Source organism: Peromyscus leucopus, chromosome 14, assembly GCF_004664715.2.
Source record: "Peromyscus leucopus breed LL Stock chromosome 14, UCI_PerLeu_2.1, whole genome shotgun sequence".
Taxonomy (NCBI): domain Eukaryota; kingdom Metazoa; phylum Chordata; class Mammalia; order Rodentia; family Cricetidae; genus Peromyscus; species Peromyscus leucopus.
Window position 1 is genome coordinate 54447514 of NC_051075.1, and position 26598 is coordinate 54474111.

At 50.8% G+C, this 26598-nt stretch overlaps 1 protein-coding gene across 2 annotated transcripts in view; it reads left to right on the plus strand.

Annotated features, from left to right (window-relative positions):
* Esrrb (estrogen related receptor beta) overlaps positions 1–26598 on the plus strand; it is a 166527-nt gene that overhangs the window by 111759 nt on the left and 28170 nt on the right. For both annotated transcript variants that reach the window (XM_028876219.2, XM_028876209.2), the window contains exons 2-3: positions 2787–3190; positions 19236–19352. In XM_028876219.2, coding sequence (XP_028732052.1) covers positions 2787–3190; positions 19236–19352 — 521 coding nt within the window. The remainder of the gene's footprint in view (positions 1–2786; positions 3191–19235; positions 19353–26598) is intronic.

A 26598-nucleotide genomic window follows, 5' to 3' on the forward strand; every position in this document is an offset into this window, starting at 1 on the left:
GTGGAAGGCTGAGTAGAATTAGGGAATTTGGGGGTTCTGGTCCCCCCTCCCCGGGCTTCACATGGGGCCCAAGAGCTAGCAAGAATCGTAAGTTCCAGGAGTCAGCTGTTTTCCCGGCCCGTGTGGAAGGTCATGTTGGGAGGAGTTTCGCGGTGCTCTTGGCCATGTGCTCAGTCCGACTCCCCTGCAGACGGCAGGCGCCCTGCTCTTTCCTCAGGATACCTTGCCAGTGTTCAGAGGCGTGTCGGGTAGCGGCGCCCAGAGATGTAGAAAGGGCCTCGAGGAGACCCCTTAACAAGGGACTCTCTGCTTACAAAGGAGAGAGAGCCTCCGGGGGTGGGGGGTTGGGGGTGGCGGCTGTACAAGAGGATCTCCAGGTTGAAGGAACCTTCCATTTGGAACACAGCGGGACCTGGGGTCCCAGTCTTTACAAACCACATTCCTGGAGGCTGGAGAACAAGAGCCTTGAGCCGCGGTTCTCAACCTGTGGGTCACCACCGTGGAAAGAACCCGGATTTCTGATGGTGTTAGGAACCGAGACACCACTCAGTAACAAGATGCCGGTTGTGAAGTAGCCATGAAAATAGTGTTATAGTTGGGGGTCACCACAGCACGAGGAGCTGTATTAAGGGGTCGCAGCGTTAGGAAGGTTGAGGACCGCTGCATGGGTCTTTCATCCAGGACCTGCAGCTCCCTCTCTCTTGACAGGTTTATGTGCAGACGAGTCACAACCCCAGGAGGTGTCCTGAAAATGATTGGCTTCAGTGGGACCAAAAGCCCCTCGGCAGTCACATTAACAACCCCGTGGCCTTGGTGTGTGGCTAGGCCAGGGATTGTTCCATGGGTGTAAAGACAAAGACCCCCCTCGGGGAAAGAGTTGACAAGTTACCTTCAAGTGACACTGGAGGTGTGAACCCTCCAGCGCTGGGACCTTCCTTCCTGCCCAGGGGTCATTCTGTTCCTGTTGTTTTCCCAAGCTTTTCCCCTTTGCCTTTTCCCTGTTCGGGGTGCACAAGCTTTTCCGTATTCTCTCCCCGCACAGAGGCAGGTCTGAGAATGAGGCCACTTTGGGGAGTCATGTCTCTACAGACAGTTTTGTTTGTTTGTTTGAGAGAAGGTCTCTATGTAGTCCTAGCTGTCCTGGAACTCTTTATGTAGACCAGGCTGGCCTTAAACTCAGAGATCTTCCTGTCTCTGCCTCCAAAGTGCTGAGATTAAAGGCATGTGCCACATTGCCTGGCACCTCTGGACAGTTTTTGAGGCAGTCTACCCATGCCACCAGCCTGAGACCAGATCCTAACTGAACCTGGTGAACAACCAGGCTCCCCTGAACACTCCGTCAGTCCAGTCCCTTTCATGTGACCTTGGCTAGAGAGACAGGGCTCCCAATAACCAGAAATACACTATTATCCCACAGTTGTTGGGGATCCCAAACCGTCTGCCGTATTGGTGAGACTTCAAAGCGTTCTTGGAGGTTGGTCCAGGCTTAAAAAAAAAAATCAGGCAAAAGGAATATAGGTGTTAAACAGAGCTGACATGAGGCTCTCTAAAAGAAAACAACTCTGGTTAAGGCTTAGTGGTGCAGGCCTTTAATCCCCAGCGGGAGGCAGCGACAAGCTGATTTCTGTGAGTTTGAGCCCGGCCTGGTCTATAGGGTGAGTTCCAGGACACTACACACACACACACACACACACACACACACACAGAGAGAGAGAGAGAGAGAGAGAGAGAGAGAGAGAGAGAGAGAGAGAGAGAGAGAGAGAGAGAGACACCCTGTGAAGTCACGTGGTGGTGTAGGCCTGTTAGCCCAGCCCTTCCTTAGCTGAGGCAGAAGGGTACAGGGCTTGAGGAGAGACTGAACTACTACCTAATGAATTCTGGGCCAGCCAGGGCTGCTCTCACAGATTCCATCTCAAAAAGAGAGGAAGTAGGAGGCAAAAGAGAGAGCTGTATAGAATTGGGTTTGCCCGGTTCCTTCATGCGTTCTAATGGAGACTGCCTTGGTGGACTGGGGGGGGGGGGCCTGGGTGCAAGCTGGATTATTCAGGGGCTAAGAAGGGAAAATAGAAACTGTGTGTGGGGTGGGGGCACTCCTTACGCTGGTGAAGTCTGTGAGTTTGAGGCCAGCCTGGTCTATAGAGTGAGTTCTAGGACGGCCAGAGCTACAGGGAAAAACCCTGCCTCAAAAAATCGATCCCCTCCCCCAAAAAAAAGGGAAAATAGTCAAGAAATCATACTTTAGATAGGGCTTCCAATACCAAGCCTGGACCTCAGGCAAAAAATCAACAACCATCTACCTGGTTGGTGCCTTTGCTCCAGTTAGAAGATTTGGCAGTCTTGGTAAGGGTGAAGAACTGAGGATCCCACGCTTGAACTTCACAACTCATTAGGGTTGGAGGGACTGAAAGGGGCTAAAAGCCTCTTTTACTGCCGGTGCCTGAGGTGAGGGAGGCTGCATGCTTGGGACAGGTACATTGTCAGCCTCCATTTATTGTCAAGGTAGGAAGGTTGGCCAGGTATTTGAGGAGGGATGGTTAGCATCTTGTTAAGCCAGCAATTTGCAAAGCACAGGGTGCGAGATTTGAAGTTTACGAATGCAAAAGTTTCTTGGCACTCTGAAGTCGGCGGAAGGCTGTTCTGGGTGGCTGCTACTGGTCTGGCCACCCTTACCTCTCTCTCCCCAACGCCTTAGCTGCAGACACGCCCATGCGCCCCGCCCACTAGGCCGGCGCCCCGCCCACCTTCTCACCTAGCTTAGGACTGACTCCCGCGCTTTGTGTCCACAGGCTGCTGAACCGAATGTCCTCCGAAGATCGGCACCTGGGCTCCAGCTGCGGCTCCTTCATTAAGACGGAGCCATCCAGCCCATCCTCGGGCATTGATGCCCTCAGCCACCACAGCCCCAGCGGCTCCTCGGACGCCAGCGGCGGCTTTGGCATGGCCCTGGGCACCCACGCCAACGGTCTGGACTCGCCGCCCATGTTCGCAGGCGCGGGGCTGGGAGGCACCCCGTGCCGCAAGAGCTACGAGGACTGTGCCAGTGGTATCGTGGACGACATCAAGTGCGAGTACGTGCTCAACGCCATCCCCAAGCGTCTGTGCCTCGTGTGCGGGGACATTGCCTCTGGCTACCACTATGGCGTGGCCTCCTGCGAGGCCTGCAAGGCATTCTTCAAGAGAACCATCCAAGGTGCGTGCGTGCGTGCGTGGGCTGGTGGGCGCTGCAAGGCTGTGGGTGGGGGCTCTGTCCTGAAAGGTCCAGCATGGTTTATTTTCTTAAATTCAAATCTGGGTTCCCATGGGAGCAGAAGCTCTCTGGAGGACTCCTGTTTCGTGTCTCAATGTTTCTCACCCAGGGATGCTAGACAGAGGGTTCTAACTGTAAGACTGTAGATGTACCCCTGAAACACCGAAGAAAAATCCATGCCAATACCCAAGCCTGAATCATGCCAAATGCTCGACTCTTCCCTCCAAAAGTTTATTTTTTGGGGGGGGGGGAAAGATAGGTGTTAGCATCATTTGCCCCATCGGTCCAGACTTGTGAACTAGAACTCTAAAGGGTCTCTTTGTTTTTATCTTAATTGTAGAAAGGTAGGCCTGTCCTCAGGGGCCTGGAACTGGCAGCTATCCTGTTTACCTTAGGCTATTTTTCAGTGCATTTGCATATCACTTGAGTCACCTGCTGGTAGCCCTGGGGTAGACACCTCTTTCATCTTGATGAAGGTGTTCAGGAATCCTGTTACTTCCTGCTGTATAGGTAAGTGGAGGCTAATGGTGGCCCTGCCCCCACTGGGCAGTCTCCTCCGTGGCCCAGAGGGGCCGGGAGAGATTCTAATCCCGTCAGGTGTAGTGTAGAACACTTGCCTTCAGTCAGTCAGGCTGACTGAGTGCCTACCAAGCACCGTCTGTACAGGTAACTGAGAAGTGCTGATTCCGATCTGGACAGAGTACCAGTCAGCTGGAGGAAACCCGGGGGGTGTTGCCTGTGTCTCCCAGTCTGGCTCCTCCCCCACTGTTCTCAGCCTTTTGGCCTCAAAGGTGTTCTGTTCCAGTGTTCTCCCTTGACCACTTCGGAAGAAGCTGGCCAAGCTTCCCTAGGATGATACTGTTGATTCAACAGATTTTTATTTGTTAATCTCCTCAGATAACAATCTCGTAGACCAATTGAGGGCATTAAAGGTTAGATACGTTTATAATGCTACTTGAATCCATTGAGAGTCCAGGCTAACCCACCAAGCTCCTGCCTCAGACTCTTGAACCATTCATTTCCTTACCTGTGAGGTCAAACTCAGCTTCCTCGTGCGCCGTATGAAGTGGATTTTCTCTTTAGGGTCCTCTGTAGGGTCAATTCAGTGTGTCAACAAGGCTGGCCTTGACCTCGGTCCTCCTGCTTCTTTCCTCCCAGATGTCCACCTGCTGGGATTAGAGGCATGTTTTATCCCTACCACAGCTAGTGTGTGTCGTGTGTGTGTGTGTGTGTGTGTGTGTGTGTGTCTGTCTGTCTGTCTGTCTTTCTGTCTCGCTTTTTTCTTTTTTTCCTATACCCTGTTGGAAATTGAACCTAGGAACTGATTGTGTACGTGTGTGCTTGCTTGCCAACCAGAGGACAGCTTGCTGAAGTAGCTTCTTTCCTACCCTGTGGGTCCCTGGGATGGAACTCCCGTCATCAGCCTTGGCCCCTAGCTTGGCGTTTCTTGCTATTTTTACTTGAATAGTGTCGCTTACTATATACACTTTTGCTGTGACAACAAGTGTAATCTGTTGGATCATATAGGAAAAGCTTTTTAATCAGCATATATTTCAATAAGGTAGTATAATTATTTTGACCTAATAAGATTTAGATGACTAAACTATTTTCGGGCCTCTGAGATTGCTCAGTGGGAAGAGTCTGCCACCTAGCCTAATGACCTCTCAGTCCCTGTAACCCACATGGTGGATAACTCCTGACCTCCACATGGGCACTGTGGCACTCATGCCCACAAAATAGATACAATGTAATTAGCCTATAGTAGTCATGAATAAAGATATTTATTTGATGTTTTGTGACAGGGTCTTACTATGTAGCCTTGGCTCTCCCAAAACTCAGGAGATCCACCTGCCTCTGTTTCTGGAGTACCAGGAATAAAAGCATACGCTAATATATCCGGCTGTGAGTAATACTTTAAGCAAACCCATTTTAAAAACTTGTTAAGATGAAAGTGTCCAAAGTGTTAAGGCATGTTTTTTGTCACCACCGGTACCACCCCTCCCGGCTGCAAATGTACTGAGCATCTTGTCAATCAGGCTCTGAGACAGATGAATGCCTCCAGGCCTGGCTGCTTTTTATTCCCCGCTTTGGTGATGGGGGTGGAACCCAGGACCTGGTGCATATGGGCATCTGCAGCTTTATCCCCTTGCCCTTGGGTGGAAGGAACCTGGGCTCTATATGAAATGGAAGGAACCTGGGCTCTATATGAAATACTTTGTGCTCTATATGAAATACGTTGTGTAGTAGACAGTTCTGCCTTTTGCTTCAGCCATGGCAGAGAACTAGCAGCTCAATGAAATCTTACAGATCAGCGGATGTTGGCCATGGAAGAGATGTTTAAATCCATGTATGTTACCGAAACCCTAGGTTTTTCTTCCTAAATTGGGACGTGGCCTTCCAGGCTCGTTGTTTTAGACACAACTTTTTGAAAATGGGATTTTAGAAGACAGCATTTTCCCCCTTTTTAATGGTGTCTTTAAATGGAGCAGGAATATTCTAGATCAGATTTTCTGGAAGCTGAGGCTGGTGTGTACAGACCCAGAGCCTCTGCCACCCCCTCTCCAGGTGGCCAGGAGTGTCTTAGGGAAGATCTGTAAACAGTATTAATTATGCGCTACCATGAAAAGGATACAGATCTCTTCCTAGAAGTTGGCTGAATGCTGTGGCCCTTATCTCCAGGAGAGGTCTGAGCTCATTACCTGGTGGGAGAGTCTTCTCTCCAGAACAGTGGAAAGCTAGTTTGAGGCCGGAAGTTGGCCGGATGCTCTCCTTAGTAACTCTGGGGTTTCAATCTCACAAAGATTGCAATCATGGCCTAGCCCTAGCAGGCCGACTGTTCCCCTGTCTCTACCCCTCAAGTACTGGAATAACAGGAACTCTCCACCGTGGTTTTCGTTGTTTCTAAATGCAGTCAAACAGCAAAAGAATGAAGTAATAATTTGTTAAGTTCCTGCTCTGCGTAAGGTGCAGAGTGGAGATGGGAGAGGTGGGGATGTAGATCATGTCTTCAACAAAGCTGAATTCAGTGCTGAATGCTCAGGGGGTCTGTAGTCTTCAGGCATGGCAGTAGGCTCCAGACCAGAGCATCTTTCTCCTAACCAGGGAGATGGGGCCATTTTCCTTTGTGTGTATGGTCAGGGGGGGTGTTTTCGGTATGAGGCAATGTGTGTTTGTGTGTTTGTTTGTTCAACTCTTGAGACCTAGTTAGCCCAGAATTTGCTGTGTAGTCCAGGCTGGCCTCGAATCCACAGATCACCAGCCTCTGCCTCCTGTGTGTGTGTGTGTGGGGGGGGGATTAAACCACTGGGCCAAACTGGAACCTAATCTACTGAGCTACACCTCAGCTTCAGACCATCTTTTAAAGGTCTGGTTTTGTGGGCTGGGCGGAGTGGTATAAGCCTTTGATTGAAGTACAGGGGAGGCAGTGGGAGGCCAGCCGGGTCTGCGTAACAAGTTCTAGGTCAGCCTGGGCTACACAGGAAAGGTTTAGTCTGTGGATCGATTCCCAAGCAAACTTCTATAGGCTCTGAGCGCCATAGCTGTTCCAACGCTGTCATCCCTTCCTGTCAGAAATTTCTGTCTGCTCCATCACGTATGGGAGTTTGCAGAAACTAGGATGTTACGACAGTTGTCTGGAGACAGCCCCTGGTTGTCAGTGGTCCATTCTCCGAGCTTAGCCGAGCAGGTGGGGAGAAGAGAGGGTTGTGGGGAGGTGGGCGAAGCAGCCTGCCTCCAGATTTTGTAAATCAAGTAGGGCTGGGACCCAGACAAATCCAGCATGTACTTGTCATCTCTGGCTGCTCCTAACATGTGACGGAGCCAGGGCAGCTGGATGTTGGGCCACAAATTCCTAGACTTCCTACCCACCCCTTAGAGAGCCATGCGCCGTCAGTTGCCCGGCTTCCTTCCGCAGTGGTGTGAGTGGGATGTCTCCGCCACCTCTGACAGGATTCATTGTTAGTGGAGCGAGCTTGCAGAGCTGGGGGCTGTGGCGGCCTTGCCCAGAATAGATGAGCTCAGAGATAGGCCGAGGCACCTTACTGACGGACATGGTGGCTCCTGGCACAGGGAAGACAGCAGTCTGATTGAATTTATTAGCATATCTAAAGGGCGGCTTGGGACTACCCAGGAGGATAAGCCTGCCCTGGGAGCAGAGAAACTGGCAAAGGTGCCTACCTGCCCAGGAAAAGGGACGCTGAGGCAAGGGACATCGCGATGGGATTAAACATCCAGCCGATCTGATTAATAGCTTTCTGATTATGACCTTGTTTCCCTCTCAGTCAAGTTGTGAACTTGCTAGTCGGGTAGACAGATCCATTTCTTTTTTTTTTTTTTTGTTTTGTTTTGTTTTGTTTTGTTTTTTCGAGACAGGGTTTCTCTGTGTAGCTTTGCGCCTTTCCTGGAGCTCACTTGGTAGCCCAGGCTGGCCTCGAACTCACAGAGATCCGCCTGGCTCTGCCTCCCAAGTGCTGGGATTAAAGGCGTGCGCCACCAACGCCCGGCCCAGATCCATTTCTTTAGGCGTTCTTTCTGCCTTGGTATCTCTGGGGCTTCAGGTTTTGAACTTGGGCGGAGGGGGTCTGCCCTCACAGACAGCCCTTTTCTGTGACGGGCAGTATCTACTTTTAGGGGTCTTAGGGCTGAGTGTGGGTTTCTAGTCTGTGATACTGATTCCTCACTAATCAAAGCTGTAGACATGAGGTTTTCTGAGGAGAAACTCCAGGGTCTTGTCCATTGACCTCGACCACTCTTTATAGTAACTACCTACCTTTCCGCTGGGTGTGGGTCCTTCCATCAAGAGCCACCAGTCCTCAGACAAAGTCCCCTCAACCCTCACCTCTGGTCCCGATTCCCTCCTCCTCTCAGTGTTTTTTCTAATGGTGATGGTACAGTTATCAGTGATGACGCACGTAGACTTCATCCATCACCAGCCCTTATGATGTCACGGACACTGTTAGCAGAGCTTTGAATCCCTGAGAAGACAATAATCTTGGAAGGGACAAGCTTCCTTTCCCCAAACCCAAGGTGCCTCATAGCTCCTGGCCTACAGGAAGTTCAAAGTGTGTGACCATGGGACAGGCCCCAAACAAAAGTGGCCCCTCATTTTCCCAGTTAGGACCAGCCAAAGACGTCTGGCCAATTTGCATATATAAAATGTAATGGCAATATACTGATTTTAGTTTTATTTGCATATTTTGAATCTCATGACATAAGACAATTATTTTTGCAGACAGAACCTCAAACTTACAGTAGTTCTCTTGCCTCGGCCTCCTGAGTGCTGGGATGACTGGCATGAGTCACCCTGTACGCTCTTTGGTTGTTTTTAGCATTTTTATTACATTTGTTTATTGTTGTGTGTGGAGGTCAGAGGGAAAACAGGTAAGGAGCCGGTCCTTTTATGGAGGTCCTGAGGGACCCACACAGTTTTTCAAGTATAGCAGCAAAGTGCCTTACTTTGCTGAGCCGTGTGTGTGTGTGTGTGTGTGTGTGTGTGTGTGTCTGTGTGTCTGTGTGTGTGTGTGTGTGTGTGTGTGTGTGTGTGTGTGTGTGTGTCTGTGTCACTGTGGAAACCCAGGCCTACCTCATCTCTGCAATTCATCTGCCTCAACCTCTCAAGCGCCTCCATTACCGGTGTGAGCCACCACACACAGCTTACCTTTTGTGTTGTCTTGAGGTAGCATCTCATGCAGCCCTGGCTTTGGCCTCTACTTCCAAGTACTGGGATTATGAGCATGGGCCTGAAAAAGATTGTTTTTAAAAAGCTTTTCTGTGCACATTTTGTGAGGCGTGATTGAGGTTTCTATGCATAGGAAACACCAAGTGTTTTAGGACAAAACTGTCAGCATTCCATGCAGAGGAAACATCAAGTGTTTCAGGACAACATTATGTCTTTGCCAGCCAGTGAAAGCAACCATGCCGAGTGTGGTACCAAGCATAGTCTCAGCTGCTCCAGAAGCTGAAGCAGGAGGATTGCTTAAATTTAGGAGTTCAAGGCTGGCTTGGAGCCTGGGTATCCTATAAAGCAAGGAAGGATACCCCCACTTTAAAAATGACACTTGTGTACTTGGGGGAGGGGGGCCTGTGCGCATGCATGTCTGGTGTCTATGGAGGCCAGAAGAGGTCTGCAGATCTCAGGAAGCTGGAGTTAGAGGCAGTTGTGAGCTCTTTGTGGGTGCTAAGAATTGAACTTGGGTCTTCTGCAAGAACAGTATGTGCTTTTACCCACAGAGCTATCTCTCTGCCCATACCACCATTACCACCACCACCACCACCCTTTTTTTTTCTTTGTTTTTGAGACAAGGCCTCATCATGCTGGCATCAAAGGTGTGTTCTACCACTCTGCCCTCCTCTTCCTCTCCTCCTCCTCCTCCTCCTCCTCCTCCTCCTCCTCCTCCTCTTCTTCTTCTTCTTCTTCTTCTTCAGTTTTTTTGTTTGTTTGTTTTTAGGAGTGGTAGTTAGGGAACTCAGCATGTAGCCCAGTGTTGGAACAAACACCTAGCAGGTCTGAGGCCTGGGTTCAGTCCCCAGAACAGAAAAGAAGGGCAGCGTAGAAAAGAACGTCAATCTGTACCCGTCCTGACTGCCTGGAGAGGTGATCAATTTAGCGGGAGTGGGAGACACCCTGCCAGCACCCCCCTGGGTCTGTGACTTGTGACAGGAAGCAAGGGAGGAGTCCTGGCATGGAGTTCCGGCTCTCCAGAGGCCCTTCTGCAGGCTCCGCGGTGGCGGGGGCGGCCGGGGGGAAGGTCCCCAAGGAGAAGGGCAGAGGCATGACTGATGGGTTGTTCTGTCTGGGACCACCTCCAGGCCTTTTGTCTCGGAGAAATGAGGCTGGTTGGTGAATCCTGGGGGACCCGGGCCTGCTATGGGGACAAAGCCCAGGAGCAGGAAGGAGTCAGGACCTTGTTGTAGAGCCGTGACAAGCCAGCTGGCTGACCTTGGACAGGGACTTGAGTCCCCTGGCCTCGATTTCCCCGTTAGCAGAGCCCGTTACAGTGGAGGCTCTGGAGAATGGGAAGGGCAGCTCCGGAAACCTCGTCCAAGGCGGGTGGGTGAGGTCGGAAAATGATTGGTCTGACTCAGTGGCAGTCTGAGGAGGCCTGTTTAAATTGATTCAGAATCGAATCATGCCTGGGCAGTTTCGTAGGTGTAGGGAACTACCCTTTTGAACTAGTGAGTCTTTTTGAGTCGTTTAGTAAGATGTGGCTAATAAGTAGTTCTTTCCTCTCAAGTGTTTTGCAGAAACTGAGCCATGTGCATACTGTGTGTGTAACTTAGTGCCTGGTGTATAATTGCCCCAAAATAAAAAGTTAATTGTACTTTATGTTTGACCAAAAGAAGCCGTTGAAGGTTCCTGGGCCCGGAAGGAGCTCCCCTCTTAGGAAAAGAATTCTGGCAATGATAGGAAGGAAGGATCTGGAAGCCAAGGGTATCTGGGGGGAAAAGAGGTGGGGTGGACTTAGGTAACGGGTATCATCCGGTTAGATCTAGTCTAGAAGGAAGGAGTGTGGTGGTGGTGGGGTGTTAAAAGCAATGTGACTAGTGAGAGTTAGGTACAAGGGCGTGGAGGAAACATGCCCGGTGGCATGGTGGAAGCAGGCTGGGGAAGAGGGGGGACATTTTTGAAGTAGATGAAATTTTGGACACACTGAATCTCATCAGTTCAGAGACGTTGGGAGTCCAGGACCTGGCTCTGGGTTTTAGGTAAACCGAGATCTGTGGCTGTAGATCTCCAAGTGCCCTAGCCTACTTGGTTTCCTTAGAAATGCAAATTTAGGGCCCTCCCCCTCTGGATGGAAGGGCATGTGAGAGACTCCTGACTGACAGTTAGTTTAGCTGTCTGCTTTACCACACCCAGCCCTCTCCCCCAGCTGGGTGCCTCTATTGATGGTAGCAGGGCTGGGAAGAGCACTGGAGGTAAGAGCCTGGGCAGGTTGGGAGGCGGAGGGATGAAGGGACGGAAGTGAGAACACCATTCCGTCAGTTCTGAAGCACATCTGCCCTGGTTACGACTGTGTGTCCCACACGCTTGACCAGCACGGTGCCCGCACGGTGTGGTTGTCTTCAGCCTCGTATGCATACATCAAAACTTCGAGAGCCAGGGCCAGTGGCCCGGGAGGAGCCCGAGATGGCTGTGGTTCCTCATGTAAAGAAACAGATTGTTAGCTCCCAGGTTAGGAAGGAAGAGGACAACAAAACATTTCAGAATCTCTTAGCTAACCTGTGTGTGTGTGTGTGTGTGTGTATACACATTTACATATAAATATATATTGCATACCTCAGAATTCCCTGTGATCAAGTCTGTATCTAACTAAAATCTAAAAGTAGTTTTAAATAAAAATGTGAAAACGCTGGTTATACTAAAACAGCATTTTTTATTTATTTATTTATTTATTTATTTATTTATTTATTTATTTATTTTCAAGTCAGACACAGTTTAGACGGGGAAGCACTATAACAGAATTCTGACGGAGAGACTTGTCGGTGAGGATGGATGCAGGGGAGGAGGGTCAACCCGAAGGCCACGTGGACAGACCCAGAACTGGGAGGAGATGGCCTGGAGGACAAAAGGAGTTTGGGGTGGAGGGAGCTGATGGTTCTGGGTTTCACAGGATGAGATTGGGGTGGAGGGAGCTGATGGTTCTGGCTTTCATGGGCTCAGGGCCAGTATTGGTGATTCAGGTTTACTGGAGCCTCTGTGGGAGAGTTGGCTACACTGGCCAGAGACCCCAGCCCTGAAGGGCCTTGCCCTGGAGGTTGAATTTCTTTCTTGGTACTTAGGGTGAGGTAGGTGCTGTTCTCTTTTCTAAGAGTTTGCTGAGAATCAAACCCAGGGCCTTGGGCCTGCAGGGCAAGACTTCTACCCTAGAGCTACACCCTGGCCCACAGAATTTCTTAAATTTTAATAAGGTATCATTTCAGTAATTTTTGTTGTATTTTTTTGCACAGGGTTTCCTTGTATAGCCGTGGCTGTCCTGGAACTTGCTCTGTAGACCAGGCTGGCCTTGAACACAGAGATCTATCTATCTGCCTCTACCTCTCTCCAGTGCTAGGATTAAAGACATGTGTTACCATTGCCTAGCTAATTATAAGAATTTTTTAATCAAAATAATACATACATCTAATTTAAAGACTATAATAGAAACATGGGTTTTCTTTTTAAAAGTTTGTATTGCACTTTGTACATTGTGTATGATGAGCCCTCATACAACGGCACCTGGGTAGAGGTCAGAACTACCGTGTGGGTCCTAGGGTCCTACTCAGGTTCTCAGACTTGGCTACCAACACCTCTACCCACTGGCCTTAGAATACAAAATTTCTAAGGAAAGGTAAGAGCTCTGGCCCTATCCATTTTCCTTGCACCCCAGTCCAAAGTTAACCACACACACACACACACACACACACACACACACACACACCAAAACAAAACCCAGCATATTCTTGGTTACTAATGTTAATGACTTCATACCTGTGCTTACCAGCTTAGCAATCTTGACTCCCCCACCCCACTCCCGAGTCAAGGACCAAACCCAGGGCCTTGCACTTGCTAGGCAAGCACTCTACCACTGAGCTAAATCCCCAACCTTCCCCCCCCCCTTTTTTTTTTTTTGGAGATAGAGATAGGTTATCTCAATAGTCCAGGCTGGCCTTGAACTCCTGCCTCCTTCCTCAGCCCTGAAATTATAGGTACGTGCCATTACACCTATTATTATTAGTATTAGTATTACTATTATTATTATTAGTCTGTCCCTATCCTGTGTCCATCTCTCTCCATCCCCTCCAGCATATAAACTTTTGTTTTAAACCTATTTTCTCTTCTATTTTTAATCTAAATTACCTGTCTTCTGGGCTCTTCCACTTGGCATGCTCTGTTCCATTTGGGGTCGGAGCCCAGGCTGCATGAGCATGTTGGAGAGGTAGTGCTGCTGATGCCCTGCGTGTGTGGAAAGGACTGTATTTCACACCTTGGCTTACGTGGAATTCTGGTTGACAGCCATCACCTCCCACCCCTTCTAACCTGGACACTTGCTGCTAAGTAGAGAACTATAAACAGGAAGCATGTTCCAGATACTTGTGTTGTGCCCAGATGACTTACCTGTCTTTTTCTTCTTTTTTGGAGACAAGGTCTCACCCAGCTCAGGTTGGTTTGGTGCTCACCACGTGGCCTGTGCTGGTGGTGAACCCCTTCACGGTCCTCCTACAGCAACCTCCCAAGAGCTCAGCTGACTTATTTAACCTGCGTTGTGATCTTTTTTTTTTTTTTTTTTTTTTTTTTTTTTAATATTTGTTTTGAGATAATTACAGATCCCATGAAGCTGTGAGCACTGGGCATGTTCCTTGCCCCACTTCATCTATGTCAACTCGCGCGCAACCTGGAAATTGGTACAGATACCATTTCCGGATTGCCATCTCACTGGTGTGGTGTCTAAGTGTGTCAGTGCGGGGATGTAGACAGGTACGGAAGGGTGCTCGCTTGATTATCTTAGTCTGTATGCCAGTGCATCCACTCATCCCTTCCTTAGTGTGTGTGGGTATCCTCGGAGTTGGCTCAGGGAGGGGGTGGGTGGTGCCACTGTCCATTCATCTTGCGGGCTTCTTCTTCTCTGCTGCACTTGTCTGACTGGGCCCCTGGCCCTGTGTCCTGGACATCATTCTTCAGAGACTGTCCGCTTCCTCTTGTGCAGATCGTAGAGGGAGGGCTTCTTGGTGGCCAGGCGGCTGCAGAGCAGGTTTGAATCAGCGAAACACTCACTTAACGTACTCTTTTAGTGAAAGCTAGTTTTAGCCCACACCTCTCCCTGTCTCTTGCATTATCTTGAATCTTCTGTGCCCGACGCCTTCTGAGGCTCTTCTGGACAAGTGTGTTCATCCCCCTCTAGCCCTTGTTTTGGAAAGGGTCGTGGAAACAAGTTGTGTAAGAATCCAGGTGCTTCCTCAGTTTTTGACCTAAGTGGCAGACTGGAAAATCAATCATTCTCTTAGACATGACAACGGGCATGTAGCGTGAGGATGGGTTCAGTTTGGGAGAGCTGAGCAGTCTAAAGGCCCTCCAGGTGGAAGCTGCAGCAGACCCAGGACGGACCATTTGTCCCAGTCTAGGGCACTGCCAGTTAGGTGATGGAGTTATGTAGGCATCAGTGAGATCATCTGGCAGCGGATGAGGAGGGAAGGGTAAAGGCTTGAGGACACTGGACCACCCAGAGTGGAAGGGAATGTCTCTGTCCTCCAGGGCTGAGATAAACAAGAGCCCAGGCTTTCACCACAGCTGCTCACGGTCGCCTCTGAGGTCAGCTGGAGCCCTGGAATTATTTTAGCCTAACAGCCTGTGCCTGAGCCTGGCTGGGGCTTCTGGCTTGCTTGCAGCTGTGGGGACAGCCGGTGGGGTTTCCTCTGGGATTCCCTTCTCAGGGTGGCCTAGGATCAAAGAGACGACCTCTTTGCCTCGGGGTCACACCAAATTCCGGCTCAGCTCCGAATGTGCCTTCCTCTCCCTCAGGCAGGAACAGAAGCTGAGGTCCCACCATCCACAAATGACAGTGTCCCTGGGTGGACAGCCTTCAGTGTGGCGCTGACAGGCTGGAGGCTAGCGTCCTCTACAGATACCCCTGCCTGGATGGAGGATGTAGTTTGCCAGCCTTGCCTGCCTTGGATGCCAAGGTCTATGCCCCACTCAGTCCTGGTGTGCGGAACTCATCCAACTTTGAGATGGAAACCACACCCATTTTATAGATGAGGAAACAAACGGAGGCTGAGAAATTAGGTGACTCAGCTTGCCAGAATTGGAGTCTGCCTGTGTCTACAGTGGACGAACGTCCAGGTTGAGACCTGAGTCTGGGCTAGCGGTTGTCTAATGCCCTGTTCACTAACTTGGTCACACCTGAGTTGATGGGGTATGGGTTGTGTGGGTGGGTGGGGGGGGGGGCGGGGAGCACGCACTCGCTTGCTCGATCGAGAGTGTGCACACCGCTGATGCCCGCTCCCTGTGCTGAGATCTCCGGGACTCCCCCTTGAGACCACAGGAACAATGATGAATTAATCTCATCACTTTATCAAGGAGGCACTTACAGAAATTACAAGGCCAGGCCACCAGCCTGGCTTCGCTGGCAGCCAGCCGCCAGGCCCATAAGACAAATTGAAAGGAACAAAATAAATAAGTGAAATTAGAAATACACACAGGTGCTCGAGTGTGTGTGTGTGTGTGTGTGTGTGCGCGCGTGTGCGCATGTGTGCACACACACACACACACACACACACCCTGAAAGGTCAGGAGCACGGTCCCACACTCACTGTTAGCCTCAGGAAGCACTCTTGCCCTGTCGTCTTGTCTTAGAAAGACGGCAGGACCAAACCCACCCATGTTGTGACACCCCCCCCACCTCCATTCTGAGGAATAACCTGTGGCTCACCCTCACTCAAGGGGTGGGGTTGCAGGGTAGCCGAGAGCAGAGTACAACCGTCTGCACTGTACACCTCCTGTGAGGAGGCCACCTGGGTTCATTCCCAGGCTGCTTCTGCCCCTTCTCATTTGAAAAAACTTGAAAACAAACCAACAAACCAGACCCTCACTGTATAGCACATCTCATTCTGGTCTCTGATCTTCCTAAAGCCTCAGCCTCCTTGTGGCTGGGATTACAGGCATGTACCATTTTACCTGGCTCTCCTCTGTAAGATGGGGAGAGATTGGCTGAGTTAAAGACATCATCTACACTGAGCAGGCATGCAGCTGCATCACTGAATGCTTGGTTATTTAGTGGTTAGTGTGCTTCGGGAACCTACCATGTGTGAGTCAGGTAGTCAGGTATTTGGACTGTCAAGAGGAACTGGCCTGCATGGAGGAACTAGACAGGACATGGATGGTAGGGCAGCCTGGGGTGGCTGGCAGAGAGAAGCAACACCTCCCCAGCGGGATCTGGATTGGTGGGCTGCAGGCCTGGGCCAGAGGGCACTTGGTGGACTTGCCTGTGTTGGCCAGTTCCGGGAACTGGGCAGTTGGAGGGGCTCAGGCTGTGGATGGTGTGAAGATGGTAGGTCATAGGTTACAGAGCCTCTAAGAAAACACACACAGGGCACAGATGCACTCCTAAGCCTGTGTGCTCCTCTTTTGTTTATCTTTGATGTTGCCATGTTTAGCCAGGTGTAGTGGACAACATCTGTGATCCAAGACTGAGGAGGCCAAGGTAGGAGCATCCCTGAGTTTGGGGCCAGCCTGGGCTACAGAGTGAGATGTCCTCTGGTCTCTGAACATACACTGTGGGCACTTGGGACCCACACATGCACAGTGCATACATACATGCCTACATACATGCATGCATACATACAATACATACATAAATGCAATGCAAACGCACAAAGAAAAGAAGGAATACCATTGATTAGGTGTAATGAGAGGTCACAAGGGTCTCTGAGGTTCCGTGGTCTGAGCCTTGGGGACTGTGGCAGTGTGGTAACTCGGACCCAACAGTGACACTGCTTCAGAGCTCTTTATCATGGCTCACAGTTCATGCTCTGCTGCTCTAGGAGACTTGACAGTGTTTCCATGTCCCACCCTGGGAGGCTGTGGCATGGGTGCCCTGGGACACTTACCTCCCCTCCCGGGTTAGTAATAGAAGCTTGCCTTTGTGAGTGAGGCGCTTTCTGATTTCTTCAAGCTCCCTGTGAGGTACAGGGGAGCGCATAGGGGGCTCTGGGCCTGAGGTGGCTCCTTTTGGCTTCTCCGTGTCTTGGTCTCTGAGCTGGGCACTGATAGGCCAGCTCAAAGTTACGGTAAAGGTCACGAGAGCTGACCCAGAGGCAGCACATAGTAGGTTTACAATAAACCCTAGCTATTATTACTGTGAGTGAGATGAGGACCTGGTGCCTTCTGTTGGTGTTTTTTTTTTGTTTTTTTTTTTCCTAGTACCAGGCTTGTAGGCAGAGAGTCCACATTTGTTAAACAGGTGTCGAGAAGACAGGGGACTCTGGGTGGTCACTGTCCCTGTTTTCACAATGACGATGGCTTTGTAAAATAAGCCCCTCGTGTGCCGAAGTGGTTTGCTGTTCTGTCTTAATCGTTAGAGACAGTCTGGCCACGTAGTCCACATTGCCCTTAAACAATTGAGCATCTTGCTTTAGCATTTCCAGTGCTGGGACTGACTGAGTGGGTTGCCATACTTAAGCGATAGTCCTTTATTTTCATTCACTGCGTTTGTGTTCCTGTGGCCCAGGCTGCCCTCAGATTACTGTTCTGTAGCTAAAGATGCCCTTGGACTTCTAATCCCCCTGCCTCCACCTCCAGGTGTTAGGATCCCAGGTGTGCACCACCAGGCCGGGGTTATGGGCTGTTGTGTGTAGCACCCAGGGCTTCATGCACACCGAGCAAGCGCTATATCAACTGAGCTACAACCCCAGCCTAATTTTGTTTCTAAGATGTGTAGTCCAGGCTGGCCTTGAACTGCGTTTGTGGCCAAGACTGACCTTAACCTGTAGATGTAACGGTCTTATTAAATAAGAATAAACCCGGAGCCAGGTATTGGGGTGAATGCTGGAAGATCAGAGAAGCAGAACAAGCCACAGCCACCTCACCTTGCCAATTCCTCAGCTGATCCTGTTTCCTCAGACTGGAAGCCTCTCAGTTCTCATCCAGAATGAATCTCAGCTGAACTGTGCTGCTCAAAAGCCTAAAAGTTTAACCAGCCAAAAACTTCTAGTTTCTGGTCCTCACGCTGTATATACCTTTCTGCTTTCTGCCATCACTTCCTGGGATTAAAGGTGTGAGTCATTATGCCTGGCTGTTTCCAGTGTGGCTTTGAACTCACAGAGATCCAGATGGATTTCTGCCTCCCAAGTGATAGGATTAAAGGTGTGAGTACCACCGTTTTCTGGCCTCTATGTCTGTCTAGTGGCTGTTCTGTTCTCTGACCCCAGATAAGTTTATTAGGGTGCACAGTATTTTGGGGAACACAATATCACCACATTAACCCCCTGATCTTCCTGCCTCCAGCTCAACTCCCAGGTGCTAAGATTACAGGCAGTTTTCTGGCAAGCCTGATGACCTACGTTCAATCCCATGAACCTCATGGTGGATGGAGAAAACTGATGCCCACTTGGGAAGTTGTCTATGACCTCCACACACTGACACTCATACTTTCCTCACCCCCCTAATATACATGCATGCACACACAAATAAATGAAAAGACACTTGTAGTCATAATAAAAATAAAGTGATAGGAATGCGCACTGTGATGCCTAACCTGGGCTACAACTGGTCTTTTTGTTTGTTTGTTTTAATTTCTGTCTGTCTGTCTGTCTATCTTGAGGCAAGGTCTGTCTCTCTGTGAAGCCCTGGCTGTCCTGGAACTCACAGTGTACAACAGGCAGGTCTCAAACGCACAGGGATCTGCTTTCCTCCGTAGGGATTAAAAGCATGCACCGCCTCACCCAGCCTAGGCTACAGTTTTTTAAAGTGACTTTCCACGTAAGGTCTTGTTCAACCCTTCCCTGAGGAACTAACAAACTGTTTTGCAGTTGAGAGAGCTAAGGCTAGGTGATGGGAAAAAGATATCCTCAAAGTCGGGAGCTAGGTGGCCTGGCCCCCAGGGGAGGCAGAGTCCACGCCCTGCCACGGTTTTCCCTGGGCTTTTCCTAGCGACAGGTGCAGGTTGGCGGCTAGAAGAGCTGGGGTGGTCTGTGCTGATGTCCAGCTCAGCATATTTTGATGTCACCCCGTCATCCCCCATCCGGTGGTTGTTCGAGAACCATTCTTGAGGAGAATGATCTCTTCCTCCCCAGGTGGCTGCTCGGGCCACCCAGCTCCCAGGCAGGAACGGGCATGGGAGAGAATTGGACGCACCCCGGAGGGCCATTTAGAGTCCCTGCTTCCAGCAGTACTTCCGTTTACAACCCTGGGTGGGGCACGTCAGCTCTGGCCAGCTAATCCCCAGTCAGCCTAAGGGGTTGGGGTCCAGGATGGACAGACAGCAGGCGCCTGGCAACCCTCTCTGTGTTACAGGTAACATCGAATACAGCTGTCCGGCCACCAACGAGTGTGAGATCACCAAACGGAGACGGAAGTCCTGTCAGGCCTGCCGCTTCATGAAATGCCTCAAAGTGGGGATGCTGAAGGAAGGTAAGAGGCCCCCAGCCAGCTGCCAGGGCCAGGGCTCTGCTCGGTTTGTCTTGGTGGGGAGTGTTAGGTCTGTGTGAGGATACCTACAGGCCCAGGGCCTCCCTGAGGGCAGAGTGTGTGTGTGTGTGTGTGTGTGTGTGTGTGTGTGTGTGTGTGTGTGTGTACTGTTTTATGTCATGGCTGCCATGCCATAGCCTGCTGGGCTTCTCTTCTTGGAGAGATGTGGGCTAGTAAGGTAGAAGTCAGAAGGTCCCAAGGGTCCTATTCGGAGCCTCAGCTGGTAGCTTGTCACCCAGGGAAGTCCTCATTTGGGCTAGGACTTCCCCCTCCCCCATCCTGGCAGGTGGACTTCGAACTCTTGGTGCTCCCTCGGGTTTGGGGGTGGGTAATGGCACACTCCTGGCTGATGAGGAGTGGCCCTTGCTTCTGATGGGGTTCAGGACACGTCGCTTGCCTGGTAAGTGTGTCGTCATCGTCTACGCGCCCCCCCCCCCCCAGTTTCTCTTCCGTCTTGGCTTCTGGCTCTCCCCCTGTTGCTTTTTCCTCTAGAGTCATTTGGTGCATTTTGGGAATGGGGTGTGCTTGTGCAGGTGTGTGTGTGTGTGTGTGTGTGTGTGTGTGTGTGTGTGTGTTTGTGCGAGAGTATTATAGTTGCACGTACACACACCACTGCCTGTGCACCTGTGACTCCCTCAGAGAGCCAGTGCTAATTCTTATAGACCAGCTTCTTTCTGCGCCTTAATCCTTCCCGATGATGTGGAAGGAAACAGGAAGTTTATGGGGATGAGGAGCAGGACAAGCTAAGGAGAGGACAAAGCCTGCTTGGGGTGCCATCTTCCCTGGGAAGGGCAAGGTGGGGTGGCTGGTCTCCCAAACCTAGCTCAGCCTTTGGCAGGCCCGGAGCTTCCCTCCTCCTCTCTCCCCTGTGCCTGCTGGGGAAGTGTCCACCTTGGAGCTATTTGCCTGTGAGAGAGCTTGGATGGAGCTAGGGAACATTCTGGGTGGTTCCTCTCCTCACCTGGGCTTAGTTAGCACCTGCACCCGTGAAGCAGCAATCAGGGCCGCCTCCAGCCGCCTCTTGGGTCTGCAGTGCCCTGGGCTGTAAGGTGTCCTGTCTTGGTTCCTGATGAAACACCAGGCCCAAAAGCAATGTGGGGAGGAAAGGGTTTATTTGGCTTAGACTTTTACATCACTGTTCATCACTGAGGGAAGTCAGGACAGGAACTCAGACAGGGCAGGAACCTGGAAGCAGGAGCTGAGCTGAGGCCACGGAGGGGTGCCGCTGACTGGCTTGCTCTCTCCATGGCTTGCTCAGCCTGCCTCATTACAGAACCTAGGACCACCAGCCCGGGGGCGGCACCACCTACACGGGTCTGAGCCCTCCCTCATCCATCGCTAATTAAGAAAATGCCCTACAGGCTTGCCTATAGCCCGATTTTATGGAGGCACTTTCTTAATTGAGGTTCCCTCCTCTCAGATTGAAGGGGTTCAACTCTCCCACTCTTACAACTGAGTCTAGGTTTCAGTTCTCTGAGAAGGGCAAAAACAGGCGTCTCTCCCCACAGAGGGCTGTTGATCCACACTGCCTCTACATTCGGGGATGAGGGAGAGGACAAACACAAGGTCTAAGTCGGTCAGCCTCACAGTGTCTCAAGGACAAACCCTGCAGCCCCTTTCCGAGTCACAAGCTTGTGCAGGGATGTCCAAAAATGATAGGACTCCACCTCAGCCAATTCAGAGTGTACTAGAGTAACCGCTGCTTGCGTAACCAACTATGTGTGAGATGACTTAACTGTCCCTAAAAACTCCCCTTGGCTGCGCTTAAAAGGAGCCCGCACGCTCCTCTTGGGGTCACCGCCACTTTGTACAGGTGTTGACCCCTGCACGCTGGAATGTTAATAAATGCTCTTTGCTCTTACATACTATTGGGGCCTGGGGTCTCCTTCAGCGTTTCCTTGGACCCTTACAAGATCACTTTTAACTTGTATCCAGTTGACATCAAGCTGTCCAGCCCAAATCCCTTTTTCGTGTGTTGTTTCTTTTTTTTTTTTCCTTCAATTTTTTTAAAAAAGATGTATTTATTTATTATGTATACAGGAGAGGGCACCAGATCTCGTTACAGATGGTTGTGAGCCACCATGTGGGTGCTGGGAATTGAACTCAGGACCTCTGGAAGAGCAGTCAGTGTTCTTAACCTCTGAGCCACCTCTCCAGCCCTCATGTGTCGTTTCTTCACCCTTTTTGGATGTGCCAGCTGCTGTTTAGGGGCTCTGTGGAGGAAGCAGCCTCCTTTTAGTTTGAAATGGGCTGTGTTGGGCCTGCTGTCTGTAAAACCGTGTTTCATTCTGCTGTCCGGTTTTGATCTCAGTTGTGTGTGGGCGTGACCAAGATAGGGATTGGACTAGGGTCCCCTGCCTCCCACACCAGGCTCTCTCTGATGCCGAGCTTCCTGGTGTTCTTGGATGAGGAGGCCCACAGAGGTATGCCGACATGGGCTTCTTAGTGTCCTCGGTGCTGGGAACCTGAGGGTGTCTAGGCTTTGAGGAGACTCCTTCCTCCCAGGCCCCAGAGATGGAACTGCTGCCGCCTTGTTCTGGAAGCTGAGGGAGACACCAGGTCGGGGTGGAACCCACTGTACAGAGACTCCCTGGCTGCAGTGTGCCTCTCTGCCTGCTTTCTCGAAAACTCGGGGAATCAGAGGGAAAGGCAACCCCTTTATGGTGATAAAAGGGGCCTGCAGGGGCTGGAGTGAGGTGTCTGCCCCACCTTTAGCCACCCGATAGCTTGACAGGATCAGGGCCCAGATCTGGATCTTCCTGTCGCATGCTCTCCCCCACACACTCCGCATGACAGGCAGGGATGGGGGCTTACCACTCCATCCCCAGACAGTCACAGTGCGGCAATGCGCAGGATTCTCTTTCAGGGTTGTCTAGCGCTGGGAAAGAGGAGGGCACTTTCCAGTGGTCCCCAGAAAGGGTCTCACCCATGACAGGAGAGGTGTGACTGAGCACACTGAAGGGCAGTGGTGGGACATGCCTAGACTGGTTCCTGGAAGAGAAGCCAGTAGATGATGGGCGTCTCCAGTGTCAGGAGTAGGGTGCAGCAAAGGATACACACCATCCAAGTATCCTTTGCTCGGTGATCCCCAGAGTTGCCTCACCTCCAGGACTGGCTCCCCCCATGTCAGCCAGGTGTCCCCTGGGCTGATGGTGGTGTACTGATCCTGATGCAGCCATTAGGGAGCTTTGCCTGAAGGAGGAAAGTCATCAGGGCCCGCACCACCTTACCTCCAGTGCTGGCAAGCCTGAATCTGAAAGGGAAAAACAGACAGGAAACCTCCCGCGTGTGAGTGTGGGTGAAGCTGAGCTCCTGGCTCAGTGTGCATCCCCACAGGGCTCTGTGGTACCTGGCATCCGAAGCTCCATGGGGACCAGGCTCCCGGGAGGAGCAGGCTGCCTGCAGGCGTCTGGGTCTCTGCCAGGTAGAGATCTTGGCGGCTGTCCCAGCTCCTGCTTTTGTTTGGGTGTCCCTTGCCGTGTGTACAAGGTCTGGTCCCCAGGGCCAGCCCCGCCCATCCCCCTGCCCCCTCCATGGCTGTCTCCCCACCCCCCCCCCCACCCCACATCTTCCTCAGTCTCTGACTTGATTCTGGAAACAAACCTCACACTTCTGGTGCCGCTTCCTGTGTTAGGGTCTCACAGTCTCTGGGCGGCGGCAGGGGTTCCTGAGTCTGACAGGGAAGCAGGGGGTGTGAACACTCTTTTCCTCCCGACCATCTCCGTGTCAGAACCTCCTCTACCTAGCAGCTCAAGATGTCTCCAATAACTGTGTCTTAGTAAAATGGTCCATGATTTAGGGGCTCCAGCCATGACTAGGGATGAAGTCAGATGTGTGGTGTCCTCCTACTCACGATCAAAGCATGTCAGGTGCCTCAAGTGGTTGGAGACTGATCCTGTTTTCCACATGGCTCCCTTCGGCCTTGTCCTGTCTATCCTGGGATGACGGGAGGAGCGGTCAGTGGCTGAAGGCAGCGTCCCTGCGTCTTTATGCAGATGCATTGTATGACAACTCACATTTTTAGGGAAAGTCGTCCTTTTTTCTGTGTGCAAAATCTGATGTGGGTTCACAGCTGGCGACTGGCATTCTCTTTGTGGTTCTCATACTTCGTGCTCCCAGGACCTCCTTCCTTTACCTCCTTCAAGGCCTACTGTTCATCACCAGGTCAAGGTGAGGACCCAATGGGACAGCTGGGACATTGCCTTAGTGTGTCAGCAGCCCAATGGCAACATTCAGCTGGTGTTAGACTCACTCAGGTTCACATGTCTTTTGTACAGCTGCCCGCTGAGTCGAGTGAGGCAGCCTGGACCCATTGATCTCCTTCCTGGATTTGTTGGTGGGACTCCAAGGAGGTGGCATTACCCTAGGCTGATCCTCTCTGAGTTCTGGAATCTGAATGGAATGAGATGGTCTCTGGCATCTCAGGTGTGGACTGATTCAGTCTCCAGACCAGAAAATCCACTTGCTGCATCTATATAGATAGTGCCCCCAGTCTCCAGTTCAGCTCTGGGACTTGACTACTTCACCTAGCCAGCTTGACCCTACCCACCCCACCTTCTCCTCCCCTCACTCACCCTCCCTCCAGCCGCTCCTGCTGTCCCCTCCCTCCTCAGCCCTGCCTGCCTCTTCCCAAGTGTTTTCTGAAAGATACTTGATTTCAGCGAGACCTGGGCTGATGGCCATGCAATATGCTTTCACTCTCTTCGTGCATGTTGGGAAAGCAGAAAGCTTCTCTAGGGATTCTGGGTAATTGGGTTAGTGGCCAGCTCACGTCAGGAAATTAAAAGGAGGCCCTGATCAGGTTCCTGCTGCATGGGATCTAATGGTTTTTATTTATAGAGTGCTCTGCCTCTAGCCCATGCCAGAAATACCACTTTTCTGGTCTTGTGAATGAAGGAAGAGAAATTCTTTTGCTTTCCCAAAGTACATTAATGTTTTGAAACAAGCCAACTCTCCAGCACTGAGCTCCTTTCTAGCCTGTATTCATGTGTGCCCCACCCTCCCCTCTCGATAGCTCACAAGATCTTCCCAAAGCCTCCTGAATACTCAGGTGCACTGACCCCTGGCTGGACAAGTGTTGATTGAATACAGACAGCTGCTTCTGGCTGTGTTGAATTCTTATTGTGGTTCACTCCAGGCATTTGACACCAGAGCATTGGATCACAGGCTCAGCCCATCTGGTCAGACCCCTGCTTGACCATTTAGCAGCTCCCTGGGAAAGGTACTTAAGCCTCCATAAATTTCACTTCCCTCCTGCAAAACGTGAATCATAGTAGTGGCCATCATTATCTTGTTCTCCCCATCTCCAGGGATGTCTCTGGGCTTCTACCGTGATGTCTTATGTTGATCATTGATTAGAGACAGTCTTCACGTAATAGCATTCATGTTTGTTTCATTTTGTTTTTAACTGGTAGGTAACTGCATTTATGGGGCCCAGTGTGGTGCTTTGCTTTATATGTTATAGGAAGATTCAATCAAGTTGACGGACATACTTGCCACATCACCATTTTATTTGTTTGGTGGTCTGTGGTGAGAATTACAATTCTATATTAGTCTGGACATCTGCGGTGCATCGTTTTGTTCAGTGGGAGCTCAGGCCGTGCAGTGGGGCACAGACTTAGCCTTCCTAGCTCATGGGGCTCTCTTTGATTAGCATCTCCCCTTTCCTCAAGCCCCTGAAGGTGATTTCCCTTCTGTGACCCGGAAAGCAGCCCTGTGGGGTCCCCATAACCTGTCTGTCCATACTTAGCTGATGATTTTGCTTCATATTGTCTTGAAAACAGTAACATAGGACATGTTCAATTAATTAATTGTAGGGCTGAGATCAAACCCAGGGCCACACGTATGCCAGGTGAGTGAGTGCTCTACGTATCCGAGCCAGAACCCCAGCCCTCTGCCGGGGCCTCACTAAGTCACCTGGGCAGCGATTCTCTTTATTGAGAATGTAATAGTTCAAAGGTCACTGGCTGTTTAGGATAGGGTAGCAGCTCTACCATCTCAGCCTGTGACCGACTAGACTCACGATCCCAGTTCTCACAGCTAGCCGGGACAATGAATGGGTCCTTTCATTCACAGGCTTTCAGGAGAGCCGAATCACATGGGCACCCCACTCAGTGACAGAGGCTGGGGTGAAAGGGTCGCTCTTTTTAGCTGGGATGCGTTGGGCTTGGCGGAAACGCTGTTGGTATGGAAGAAGGGAATGTAGAGGACACACATCTTCAAAAAATGTTTTCTTAACATTTCTTTCTTCAGCGTGTGAGTGCAAATGCCACGTCGTGTGCCTGGAGGTCAGAGGTCAGCTTTTGGGAGTCGGGGAGCCCAGGGATTGAACTGGGGTTGTCAGGTTGGAGAGTAGGCACGGTTACCTGCTGAGCCGTCTGGGCAGGCAGCCCGGGACAGGTGTGGTTGAGGGCCTGTGTCAAGAATATTGACAACAAGAATTTTGACCCCTCCGCTGAAGTCAGGCAGAAAGCACTCTTCAAGGTTCCCCGCGCCATTCCCCCTTTTCATTTTTTCTCTCCATTCCTGGAAGGACCCATTTGCCTGGCTTTTGTGTTATTTTCTCTTTGCCTGTCTCTGGAGGTTCATCTTTGAGGTTTTTGTTTGTTTGTTGAGACGGGGTTTCTTTTTGTATCTCAGGGTAACCTGGGCTCTCAGCCCTCCTCCTGCCTCGGTTTCTTGAAGGCTGGAATTACAGGGAGGAGCTGCCAAACTTAGCTTCTAGTTTTATTCTTCTATTTTGTTTTCTAGTTTTTAATGAGATTATACTTCTGAGGGTATTTTTTTGGTTTGGGTTTTTTTGTTTGTTTGTTTGTTTGTTTTGGTGGGAGGGGTTGTTTGCATTTTCCAGACAGGATCTCACTTTGCTGGAATTACCCTGGAATCTAATCTACTTATGAGTTTTTGTTTTTAGATTTTTAGTCATTTACATGTGCTAGGTGTAGTGACATGTGGTCTTTAATCCCACACTTGGGAGGTAGAGGCAGACTGGGGAGGCCAGCCTGGTTTGCATAGTGAGTTCCTGGACAGCCTGAGACCCTGCCTCAAAAATAAAACTGTGTGTGTGTGTGTGTGTGTGTGTGTGTGTGTGTGTGTGTGCGTGCGCGCGCGCATGCCATGTGTTCATGGGTACCATTGTAAGCCAGAAGAGGGCATTGGATTCCCTGTAGCTGGAATTACACAGCTTCTG